The 13,299-nt window shown below is 46.6% G+C and overlaps 1 protein-coding gene across 1 annotated transcript in view; it reads left to right on the top strand.

Moving 5' to 3' along the window:
- The window catches only part of SH3RF3 (SH3 domain containing ring finger 3), a gene marked incomplete at both ends in the record, with an annotated part of 261,242 nt that overhangs the window by 151,832 nt on the left and 96,111 nt on the right, over window positions 1–13,299 (top strand). The window contains one exon of the mRNA XM_080937907.1: window positions 4,632–4,907. Coding sequence (XP_080794033.1) covers window positions 4,632–4,907 — 276 coding nt within the window. The remainder of the gene's footprint in view (window positions 1–4,631; window positions 4,908–13,299) is intronic.

Here is a 13,299-nt window from a genome sequence, read left to right as displayed (position 1 = left end):
GCAAGGAGTGAATGAAAGACGCTGAATTCATGGGGTTCTTGATTCCTGTGTTTCGCTCTGGCTTCCTGGGCTCAGCAGGATTAGGAAGCAGCCATCTCTAAGTGCTCATCTACTTTGTCTCAGGCCATGTTGGCCCCTTGGCCCAGGGATGTGTGTGAGACCCTGCAGAGTCAGGGGTATAATAGAATCCCATTTGTCAAAGCAAACTGCTGAATTTGATTCCCCAGAAGCTGGAAAGTGCTGTTATGCATATGTAAGAACCTTGTCTCTGTGGGGTAGGACATTAAGCCCAGAGGAAGATCCACGCGCCTCATCTGAGTAATGAGCCATGAAATTGACATTATAAGTTTTAATTATTATTAATGCCTTGCGGGGTAGCTGGTGTTAATTATTCCGTGGGCTTCCCAGATATACGTCTTTCCCTCTCCCTTTATTTCTCTTCCTTCATGCTTTCATGGTGGCTTCCTGGTAGTGTTTGAACTCAATTCTTCCTAAGGGGAGTGCCCTCCCTCTGTGAGAAGTTGTCTCCAGAAAGAAAGTAAATGGCTCTGATTGGAGCTTAGGCAGTGGGAACCTGGGAGCGTGCTGGGTTGCCACAGTGAGATTCGCAGGAGTCTCATCTCCGCTCCTTCCCAGTAATACTCATCTTCTTCTAGAACCATCAACCATGAACTCATTAGTTAGCCTTATAGTGGCCTTTGAAGATCAAAGACTATGGAAAGTGCCGTAAGTCGATGCTGTTTTGAGCATCTTTTAACTGGGCGTATCAGTTTCTTGCTCTTCTGCCTCTGCATTGCTTTCTGTCAACATCGTTTCTGACATAGGAGAAAGAACAAAGGACAGAGTTATTCCGACCTGGTTATGTTCTATTAGATACTAATGACCTGGCTGTCAGAAGGGGAGCAGGAATGTCTCTGACCTCCCCTGACCCCCATCTTTCCATACTCCTCTCTTTTTACCTACGGGCTGCTGCAGAGACACAGGCCTGACTTGGGATTATCCAGAGTTCCTTCGAACTAACAGCATAAAGATGGTGTTTACTATTTATTGGCTCCTCTCTCCTCCTGGTCATCAGGATGAGTGTAGCACAGCCCTACTAATGCAACAGATGAGAAACTCCAGGCATAGGAGCCCAGCAAGCGTGCTGTGGATTTAGGAGGGAGAGGAGGAGTGGGGAACTGTGTCCCACAGAACCCATACATTTTAAGCGTACATCCTTTTGGGGAGTTGTCATGTTACCTATCATGGATGAAAAAGCATGCCTTTGCTCCTGTGCCAAGGGGTGTGGCTCCTTCCAGAGCAGTGAAGGTCACTGGAACTTATAGAGTAGGCTCTAATTTACACCTGTGCACCTCTATTGAGAATAGAGGAGAGGTAGGTAGGTGGATGGATGACCAAGCAAGCTTTGAAGGGAGAGGTTGAGGTTTGGGGAAGGATGAACACAGATGAAGAGTCCATGGTCAGGATGAAGAAAATAGGAAGTAGGGCTAAACGGACAGAGAGAGGTTATGGGATGTATAGACCTGTCTTCCAAGCAATATGATATGAACAATACGATATGCCTTCCAAACGATATGAAATCTACTGCTCAGCAGGGCAGCAGAGGCACAAATAGACCAGAGAGCTGGGGCACACAGAAGCAAGTAGAGTTGGGCTATAACAGTGGTGGTGTGAAGTAGAAACTTCTAGTTCTTTGGAAAGTTAATTATGCCAAATGATGTCTTGCTGGGGCACACAGGTGAAAGGATGTTTGGATTCAGCGGACACGTGAAAGGAGGCTTGATGAAGGAGTATAAATATGGCCTCAGACAGCGGGAGACGAGCACCGAGCATTGGTTTGGTTTGCTCCGCCTCCCTACTGTTCACTAAAGATGCTCACGTATTGGTTCGCCTTACATAGCGTTGTTGAGCTCAACTTGTGGTCACGCTGCCGTTGAGAGAAACTTGCTAAAGAACTGCTCATGAGGTTCCTGTGCAGCCACTACAGCAGCCTTGCCTCAGGCCGGTTGGTGAGCCTGGTGGTTTCTTCAGGATTGAACTAAAGCTGCCTGGTGTCTGCCTGCCTGGAGGCCTGGTCAGCAGCTGCTGAATCGTATTTGGTGTTTGCTATGGGACTGAACTGCTGCCCAAAAAGATCAAGATCACTCCCAAAGAACTATTTCTGAACACATCCACTTCCCTCATATCCTAATAACGTTTCTCTTTCACTCCCTCCACTGGGTGGTGGGCTAGAGGAGAGGGTGAACCTTTAGTAAAAGTAGGTTGCAAAAAAAATGTATGCCTATGGAGGTGAGTCGTGAGCAGCCTTTGGCCCACATATGTGTGGGACTGTCAGCCTTCTAGAGAACTGATTAAAATCCAGAGTCCCCTGAGGCTCAGGGTTGATGCCTTCAGGACCTGGAAGGGGATAACTTGTGGGTCTCTGGCTAGCGTGGTAGTCTGCAGTCCAGACTCTAAAGCCAAGCTGACTCCTAGAAACTGCCGGTTTCCCTGGCACTGCATCCCTACTCTCCCAGCTAAACTGAGTCATTCAGAGCCGTGGTTGTCCTTGATGAGTGGGAATGAACTTGGAAATGTTCAGACTGTTTGGAGAAAGCCAGGAGTTAAAGCCCCACCAAGTCCTTTCTACGTAGGGGCCGCTGGGGGAGCGCTCCGTATTCATTGAAATGAGCTCTTTGAAGGAGACATCAGCGGTGCAGGCTTGGCATGATCTATCCTGCTCATGCTGTGATCAGTGATTGCAAACGCTTCTGAAGAGCCGCCAAAGCCCTGGCTCCAAGATTACTGCTTCGAGCAAACATGCTTTCGGTGAGAAGATGGGTGTGTCTGAGGGAGTGCACACACGGCCCGTGTATATCAAGGGAAGTTTTCTTTTGGGTACCTAGTGGAAGTGCTCTTTGTCATAAGAGCGTGTCATCTTCCTATTGTCACTGGAAGCCTCGTTTCCCCAGTGGAATGCTTAGTGTCACCATATAATTAATAGCGGAAGTCTATGGCCATGAAAAACAGACTCGTGTCTGATTTTTCATGTGGTGGTAAGCTGAGTTGAAAAAGGAGAAGCAACACCTTTTAGTAAGTTAGTTAGCAGAGTGGAGAGTAGGCTTGCTACCCTATTGACATCTCGAGCTTGGTAAATTCTTGGTTGTTGGGGGATGTGCTGTGAATTTCAGGGTACTTGACAGCATCCCTAGCTCTACCCATTAGATGCCCCAGCACCCTTCCTATTTGTGACCAACCAAAAATATCCTCAGGGGGAAAAAAAGTTCCTTATGGAACAGTGGCTGGCAAGGGACTGGCTCGCCATTATGAGGCCCTGGAGGTTTTCTGATGGCCCAGGGCCAGCCACCTCTTTAGTCTGAAAGTATTGGTTTGCAAATTGCCTTTCGCCTGAGCTCTGTAAAGTCTGGGCCAGTTACAGTCTATTGTGCTCACACCTCAAAGCTACCCAGAATAAGTTCTGTACTGAAAAGTTCCTCCGTGTCACTATTTAATTGGCTAGTGGGGGTTGTTTGTCAGTCTGCCAGCAGGTTTCTCTTAAATGCTGTCATCAGGCATCTCTGAGACATAAATGAAGAATGATTGATTTGCAATGTGCTATTAAACCCTCTACAAAGACTTTTTGGGTGGACTGCTGCCTTGAGCTTTGTACTACTATCGATTGATTTAATTACTACAGAACCCCGGGCTCGGGCCGTCCTTGTGAGAAAAATGCCACTTCTGGTGGGGGAATTGCTGGACATTGACTCAGGGACAATGACAAGACTTTCCTCAGGCACAAAATGGATCATTGAACAAGCGCGGACCACCAGAAAAGAAAAGCGAGAGACACTTATGGAGCCGGCCAGAATGTGTGAGTCAGGGCCAGTTGGAAAAATAGAGAGTGGACAGCAACAGCCGATCGATTTAGGGCGAGAGACTCCTTGCTGACATGAGAAAGGTGCCAAAATTTTTGCTTGGGCTTTAACTCTGTCTGCTGTTTGAGACCACAGTAACAAAGGACATTTCAATAGGCCAGCAAATGCTGACAGGATGAAAAAAACACTTCCTCTGGCTGAACAAGACAAGGGTTAAATTCTCCTGGAACTGTCTTTCTCTCTGGACCAGACTGTTGTGTGATAAGAAAGCTTGCATGGCTTGTGGAATAGGGAGGGGTGTGACCTGGGACTAGGAGTAGCCTCTGAACTCCTCTGCCAGTCATCTCTCCCCTGACCTAGGTGAGCATATGGCCTCTGGTCCCTAGAGAAGGAGACACAGTGAGACACTGGCTGTTCAACTTGCTTCAAGCAACTTACCCCTTCCTGTGCCTGTATCCTTCTTGTCTCTGACAAATAATTCATCACTTCCTTCAGAGCCTTCTTAGGGGAGTGACATGGTTTCTGTAGAAAGCTGGGCCACAGTTGGTCCTTGATTGTAGAATTGAGAAGCTTGTCATGGTAGAGACTATCTTGTCGGTCTGAGGTCAGAGCTTATGTGTTCCTATGATAGACTGTGTGTTCCTTTAGAATATGTTTTCCAGTCTCAGAATGTGTATAAGACACACGGAGACCATTGAACCCATGTTTCCACGGGCAAATTTCTCGGGCATTCAGGAGGGCCATTCTGACTAACCACCTATTATTCTCTGTTTGCAGAATCTATCCCAGCTTCCCTATGCCAAGGCCCTCTACAGCTATGAGGGGAAAGAACCTGGTGACCTCAAGTTCAACAAAGGGGACATCATCATCCTGAGACGCAAGGTTGATGAGAACTGGTACCACGGGGAACTGCAGGGCACACATGGTTTCCTTCCAGCCAGCTACATCCAGTGCATGAGGCCTTTGCCACAGGCTCTGCCCCAAGGCAAAGCACTTTATGATTTTGAGATGAAGGACAGAGACCAAGACAAGGACTGTCTGACCTTCACTAAGGTAAGGTGAGCCCCACGACTGATCTCTGTGTCTACCCCTGTCTGCTCAATTGAGAAGCTATGTCAAGGTTTAGAACCCGGATTCTCCCCCAGACCAGCAGCAAATGACTACCCTCCAACCCTGGGCCTCTGAAAAGAGGGGATAATGTGTAGTCTGTTTGCGTGGATTTAATTGTTTTGTTTCTGATTTTGTTTGTGTGACTAACAACTCCTAAGAGGAAGCTCTGTCTGAGAGTCTTACCGATTGGAACTTAAGACCTTTGGAGAGAGTGGGATGTGCCGTGTCCAGATGCTAACTACCTTATCTTAGGCTAACTTCATCGTCCAGAGCAGCCCTTCTTTGACTACCTCAGTGTTAGAGCTAACATCTTGTGACTGATAGGTGAAAACCTTTTTGGATCTATTAACTTAACCAACTACTAGCTTCCACAAACCCCCAAAGCAGAGAATGTCCTTAGACACACTTCCCTCATCTTTCTGTAACCACCTCCATGATACCCCCCCCCCAGTGTATTTTAAACTTACTTTGATGAGGACTTTCTTTGTCCTTTCTATAAAAATATAATATACTTTATGAAATGGTTACCATGGTAGACCATGGTTTTGGAATCATCTAAATGTGATTTCCTAGGCCCTGGTTATTCAGAATAGCTCCAGAATGAACAATCTCTTATTTTCTTTAAGAGGAGAGCTGTGCTTTTGACACTGGCATTTGCTTTGTTTTGATTTTCATTGTTGAGTGGTTAGGAGATAACACAGACCACTGATGGATGGCTCTAACTGGCTTGTACTGATTCTTGAATGCGATGAGCTGTGAGCATCATTTGCAGTCATAATGTTCTGATTTTAAATTGACCATGTACAAGGGATTTGAATCTTCCCAGGACACAAGGGATCATGGGAGAACTTCTGCAGATCCTTAGTTCATCCCACAGAGCTGGCTTCAAAGCCAATGTCACATCCCTTCTGCAAGACAGCAGTAGAATCAAAGCAACAGTAGAACCAACTAGGCCTGGAGATGATGATGATGATGATGATGATAATAATAATAATAATAATAACAACAACAACAACAATAATAATATGTGTATGGGTGTATTTTCTACATGTATGTATACCGTGTACATGCCTGATGCCCACAATAACCAGAAGAGGGTGTTGGATCCCATGTAATTGGAATTACAAATAGCTGTTAGCTGACTTGTGAGTGCTGGGAGTTGAACCCAGATCCTATGGAAGGGCATCCAGTGCTACTAACCACTGAGCAATCTCTCCAGCCTGGCATGGAAAATCTTTTGAAGTGCCTACCCTGAGGACTTGGTCACTAGCCAGACTGTGGAGCCACTGAAACATAGAAAGATCTCTTTCTGGACATTCTGTTAATATTAGTTGCTGCCCCATATCAGACCAGCACTTGTCCTTCCTGTTACAACATTTGGAGGTTCCCAGGGAAGCAGGCAGGGTCTGGGGCCCTCTCTCTCCCTCCTTACTCCTTCCCATCCTTTTCCTGCTCCTCCCCCCAGAGCTAAGAACAACAGAACTGAAATTTTCTGTATTTGGCTTGAAGAAACTGTTCTGGAGAATTACTGTCACTTCTTCACATGCGTGTGCATGTGCGCACACACACACACACACACACACACACACACACACACACACAAACACACCCTCATCTACCAGCACAGAGCTTAGTCATAGCTTTGCAGCTCTCCAGGCTTCTCGAGTACCTTGCACACTTTTTTTGTTTGTTTGTTTTGAGTAAATAAGTTCTTGTGCCCGACCGCTCTTTACATCTTATTCTGTTGTTCACTCTGACAATGCATCATCTACTTCTCGGTTTTGGGAACCAGCCCTCTCTTTCTTCCTTTCATTAGGCAGAGGCTGATTCCCACTGTCATCTTACTGAGCTCTTTAGGAAGCCCACGGTGGTCTCCTTCTCTTTTCCTTCCCGCAGTCTGAAGTCTGTGGTATCTTCCCAGGGTTCCTTGCAGTCTTCTCTGCTTTGGAGAGCCTGCCCTGGGAGACTGTGCTCCGGCCTGTGCTGGGATTTAGTCTGTTCTGGCCCTTGGAACTTCTTAGGGTCCTTGTTCGGTGGCTTTCAACCTTCCTAATTAGAATTAGGAAGATTCTAATTAGGATCTTTATTCTATTCATAGACTTGAATTCTTATGATTCATTAATTCAGTTCCTTATGCTATGGGGACCCCCCTACCACAAAATGATTTAATTGCTATGTTATAACTAATTTTGCTACTGTCAGGGACAGTAATGTAAATATCTGACATGTAGAATGTCTGATATGTGACCCACACAGTTTGAGAGCCACTCATTGCCATATATCCTTGCTAAGAAAAGAGGCTTTGCACGGCTGTCAGCTTTATTGGTTCCAACAACAGAATCAGTGGATTCCAAGCCTCTCCTTGTAGCTCACCAGGATAACTCACCAAGTAGAGTGTGAAGCCCCAGATGTTTGCAGGCATGCCAGCTTCTCCCTGTAGGATCTCAACCTCCCTTGCTTTTCATTTCTATTCTTGGTGCCTCTGCCAGTAAAGACCAAAGTCCCCTGGACAAGAGGACAAATGGATATTTGTCTATTTGTTCCACAAAACATTCTGGGCCTGACCCATACTGGGCACTACTCTGTGTTTGGGGACAGTGACCTGGCCCTCCTGGAAGCAGGTCTTAGGAGACAGGCACAGAATAAGTGTAGAGAAATTAGTAGATCTAAAGACAGCCTCCAGGGAAGCTGTGCTGTGTTAACTTATCCAGAAGGAAGATGAGATGTGGTGTGAAGACTCCAGGGTTATCAGGGATAGAACTGGGGATCCAGTGTCTCCCATCTTGGCTTGGATTCATTCTGTGGTTGGCACGTGTAGGATGTGTGACTCTGTTGGCCTGTTTGTCCCTGATGTGGGTTTAGGATTTGATGGTCCCTAGGATACCTGGATGGTCTGTGAGCATGGGAGGTCTCAGGGTCTGACTCCCAGACAACTGTGACAACTGTGACATGACATCATAGCCATGACAGCTTGCCACTAGCTCACTGAGCGCCCACCCTGTCCACACCCGGGTGATAGAGAACATGGGCGTCTTCTTGGAGCTCTCTGCTTGGTTCCTTGTTTCCTGGCAGGACTCAGACAAGGTCTGGAGTACCATTGAGCTACAAGCACTCAGAGCAGGACTGATGATCACCCCTGAAGTGTGCTGCTAGGAGCTGGGAATTAATGTTATACCACAGTCATCCATTCAGTTAGGTCTCTATCTACACACCAGGCCCTCCCTATAAGCCCAGCCTTTATGTGGACTAAGGAGACACAGGAGAGGAACCCCATGGAGCCCCAGACTGCCAATGGCAGGCTTAGCACACTGTCTTTCTTGCTTTAGTCTTTGTATTTGCACATGCCAGGCTTTGGGGGGCAAAGCTCCTGGGAACTGATAAAATATGCTTTCGAACGTCCTCTCATGAAAGGTAATACTCTCCTGTAAAAACAGCTTGGTTTTAGAATGACCTAATGCTGTTCTGACACTTCCTATTCAAAAGCTAATGTTACAAATTGAAAACAAGGCTTTGTGACTTTTAAAAATGCCATGACAGTGGCTTCTTTTAAAAGGAAGTGTTAAGAGTTTGGGTGCAAAATGCCCTCCACAGTCTTGTGTTTGAATCCTTGGTCCCAAGAGGTGATAATGTCTCAGGGAGGTGTCAGCTATTTTCCAGGTGAGGCCCTTATGGGAAATGGGTTTCTGGGGAGAAGCCCTTTGATACGAAGTTATATTCCAGACACCCATATTTGGTTTCTCACTGCTTCCATGTCTGCTACCCAAGCGCCCACCATCACATTGCCATGGTCGGTGGCTGTGCCTTCAGACAGTGAGCCAAAATAAATCGTCCTCAAGTTGCTTCTTGTGAGGTATTTAGTCAGAGATGAGGAAAGTTACTGACGCAGGAAGTCAGCATCACACCTGGTTTGTGTAGATCTCTCTGGCCTGGCAAAATGCCAGAATGGAACACGTCTAAATGGCATTAGGGTCTATGGTGGTGGCATGAGCCAGAAACACTGAGGCACAAGTACCATTAACTGAGGTGTGAGGTAGCAGAAGACTCTGGGGACATGACCACATGTATCTCAGTGAAGCGCCAGGCACTAAGTCTTGTCAGGAGCATGAGTGTGAAGAGGTCGAGGGGTGCCTATAGAACAAGACAGCTCTGCTCTCTGGAAGAGTGAAGTGGAACATAGATGGGCTAGTAAAATGCTGACATAGGTAAGACGTAAGATGGGTGTCACAGTGCTTCGAGACTCACACCCAGTGGTCCTTCATTCTCTATAGAGTGATTCTCAATGTGTGGGTTGCAACTCCTTTGGGGGTCGAATGACCCTTTCTCAGGAGTCTCCCCAAATCATTGAAAATGATTACATTATGATTCATAGCAGTAGCAAAATCACAGTTATGAAGGAGCAACAAAATTAACTTTATGGTTGGGGGTCCCCACTACGTGAGGAACCGCATTAGAGGGTCCCAGCATTATGAAGGTTGAGAACCACTGTGGTAGACGTAACTGCTGCCTCTTTCAGAGCCTTGACTCATACCTCCAGCCTTTGTCTGCTCACAGTACTTCAGGGACCCCAGGGATGCTCTGAGTTAGCAAATGCCCTTTTAAAAACAGCACCCCACACTCAGACTTTTGGTCCCTGTAAACTCTTGCATTTGACCTGTTTGATGCTATGTATTGTCTTTTAAATGATCATTTCTGAAAAGCCCAGGAACTCTTTCCTCTGTGAATGATCCAGCACCATTCCCAGACTTTGTTTTTCCCTACCCAAGGACCAACTGCATATTGTTTGGACCCAGGAGCCACACAAGAGAATCAAGCCTCATTTGCTTGCTGTGTAGTGACTTTGGAACATTGACTCGATTGGGTGGGGGGTGGGGCTTATCTCATACTCTATGGTCTATCAAACATAAATTAGCAAAAGCGTACAATGAATGGAGTTCACAGCAGACATCCACATGTTTGCTGTCTGTCCTTCCCCTTCTGGTTCAGAGAAAGTCACGGAGCCCTCAGAAGGTGTCTGGCTTAGGGCAGGGAGAACGATCACAAGACTGGAGCATCCACGGCCACAGGGAGAGTGTTGTCCTAGATGTTTGGAACCTGCTGTGTGATCTGCAGGCCAGCCAGCCATCAGGACCAGCCTTTAGCTGCAGTCTCTTGGGTCATCCCGCTCCTTCCTGCTGCCTCCTGAGCTGGGGATGCGTGCATTCAGGGCTTGAAATGAAAGACTCAGGAACTTTGGCCTCATAGGCTTTCAGTGTCTATAACCCAAAGCAGGAGGAACCCAAAGAGAGCCTGGGTCCTCAATGACCCACTAGATTCCTTCTAGATTCCTCTCCCCACCCCCAAAAGGTTCTAAATAATATACAAGGGCTCCAGAAAAGGACATCAGCTCTGACCAGTGCTTTCAATGCTCTTGCCTTACGGATACGGTTTTTTGATCTCAAGGTGTGGTGTTTGAAGACATGACAGGGTCAACAACTGCATAATCTAAGTAAACAAAACAAAACAGGTGCTGGTGCCAGTTTGAACACTGGCAAAGTCTCATTTGAAGTTTTATTGGCAAATAGAATGGATGAACATGAGCTCTTCCCCTCCCCACACCCACACCCCCCTATCCCCTGTGACCCTGGCAGCATGGTTCCTTACAGGTGCTCCTTTGTTTACTGTGGGTGGATGTAGTGACTTTTCTAAGCCACCTCATTGGCACTGCTTAGAACCCACAAGCGGCTTCTCATTTCTCATGCAGTCAGGATCAGAAAACCATCTCCAAGGTCCTATCTCACACACCAAGCTCGCTCAGCCTGCATGTTGCTCCTGGCCCTAGCTTATGCTATACCCAGCCATTTCTGTCTCCAGCAGGCCTCGGGCTCCTAGCTCTGTGCCTTTTCTCAACTATTTACAAGCCAGCCTTCCCCTTCCTCGTTAGATTCCGCTCAAGGGCTGCCTCGCTCCTTGCAAGGGTGCTCCCATGTGGAGTCTCCATCTCCTTACCTTACCGTTCTCCTCCTTAGACTAAGAAGCCTGTACTCCTCAAGGCTTGGCCAAGCCTGCTTACTTCCTTTCTCAGCATACGACAGTGAAGGACACAGAGAAGGGATATGGACACATATATACCACAAGCTCAAGCTCTCTGCAGGTTGGAGAGAGCAGGTCTGGCTGTTGATAGTGTTCCTTTTTTTTTATCCACTTCAGCTACTTGCCAGATGTATCCGCTGTGAGGTGTGTTGGAGAAGCCAGCCCTGTTCCAGGCAGTGAACTCCGAGAGGCACAGTCCCTGCCTCTCTCTCTGAGCAGCATCTGAGCTGGTGACTCCGTTAAGACCTCTGCACAAATACAGCAATGGCTCTGGGTCATTTCTTCAACAAAAGGCTGGGAAGCTTCTGGTCTTGTGTGTTTGCAGTTTCCCACCTTTCTTGACAAAGTGGTTTGGGCAAGGTGTGCAGCTGGTTGCGGCATGGCAGGGCTGAGTCTGGATGCATTTGGGGCTGGGGTTGTGCTCATCCTAGAAAGCTGAAGGTACTTAGTTTTCTGGGCTCTGATTTGCTACCACCTTTTCACACACCCCTTAACTACAGTATGGAAGAAATCAGGGTGTTCGTGACACTTCAGAAACTGCCCCCAAGGGCTCTCTACACATTCTATTGCCATGTGCTTCATTTAAGGGACTAAAATGTCCATTGCTTGTGTTCTGCTTTCCCAGCATTGCTGAACGGAGCCTTCTGTGCCTGCAAAGTAGTGTCACGAGATGATGTGCTCTGGGAAGGGGTAGAGATAGCCACCGAAGCTGCTGTTCTTAACAGAGGCTTGTAGGGTCCTTTTTCCTCAAGGAGAAAACATTAAATGAATACATAAATGTTGGAGGAGGGAGATAACTTATTTAAAAATTTGATTTAAAGATCTTTATAGACGGTGGCACCAACGTGAACCCTTTACTGATTGATTTATTACCCCTAATTCTTGGGAAGAAAAGCTTATATCTCCCTTAAACAGACACTTCATAGTCGTAGCGCCCACTTAGAATTATTTAGGACCACCAGAGACCATCTGAATTCCAAAAAGAGCCAGGGCTGTATGCCAATAGGCATTTGGTAGATTTTCCAAATTCGGAAATATCAGAGACTAGGGAAAACAGCATACGGATGGAGTTGGCTAGCCTGTAGTAAACAATGAGTATTTGACATGAATCCTATAGATAAAATCGGGCTTTGCTTCAGAAAATGTAATGATGTCACGGGAACAATTCTCATTCATAAAGCCACTGAGTGCTATCACGCTAGTCCAGAAACACGTCTACCTTATCTAGTCATCAGTGATGTCTGTGGTACCTGGCTTGGCTTAGTTTGCTCATCTATCTCAGGGACTGATAAACTAGGATGACTAACCAATGTGGCCTGCTGTCATCTGGTACTGTAAATCAAATTGTATAGGCACATAACTGTCATAATGTTCACTCTGGCATTGGCTGTCTTCATGCCTCTGCCACAGAACTGAGTAAATGGTCAGCAAAGGCTTACCCATCTGGTCCTTTCTAGACTTGGTGACTGGCCTCTGGAAACAGCACAGTTCTAAAAGACAAATGCTCTGATGTTTCTACAGGCTTCTGACACAGCACTCCCGAACCTCCCTGAACGGGGGATGTGGTGGTTTGAATATGCTTGACCCCGGGAGTTGCACTATTGGGAGGTATGGCCTTGTTAGAGTAGGTGTGGCCTTGTGGGAGGAAGTGTGTCACTGCAGGGATGGACTTAGAGAGCTTCCTTCTGGTTGTCCAAGGATCCAGTCTTCTGGCTGCCTTCAGGACAAGATGTAGAATTTTCAGCTCCTCCAGCTCCATGTCTGCCTAGATGCCCACCATGATGATAATAGACTGAACCTCTGAACCTGTAAGACAGCTCAAATTAAATGTTGTCCTTTATAAGAGTTGCCTTGGTCACAGTGCCTGTTCACAGCAATAGAAACTCTAACTAAGAAGAGGACTCCAGGGGGAGATGATAAGCAGCTATCTTGGAAAACAAACAGCCAACCCTTTTCATGCTCACCTAGAAGCCATAGTGTTTTAAGAAGGGCTGTTTCTCCGTGAACCAGGGAACCTTCAGCTTGACATTTTCTCTTTCCTTCTAAATTCCTTGACTTGAGAGGTTTTTTGAAATATGGCAACAATTCCCAAGACCTGACATGCTCTAGCCATAAAAAAAAAAAAAAAAAAAAAAAAAAAAAACAATAACAACAACAAAAAAAACTAGGTAGAGGTTTTGGTCTTACATGGAGTGATGAAGGAGTCCAAGTCTAGAGCACATCAATTTTCTGTCAGTAGCTCTGACAGGGCAGAGCGAGTGTCCCC

Source organism: Micromys minutus, assembly GCF_963924665.1.
Source record: "Micromys minutus genome assembly, chromosome: 25".
NCBI lineage: Eukaryota > Metazoa > Chordata > Mammalia > Rodentia > Muridae > Micromys > Micromys minutus.
Note: the sequence above shows the minus strand (reverse complement) of the source record. Positions and strands in the feature narration are given on the sequence as shown.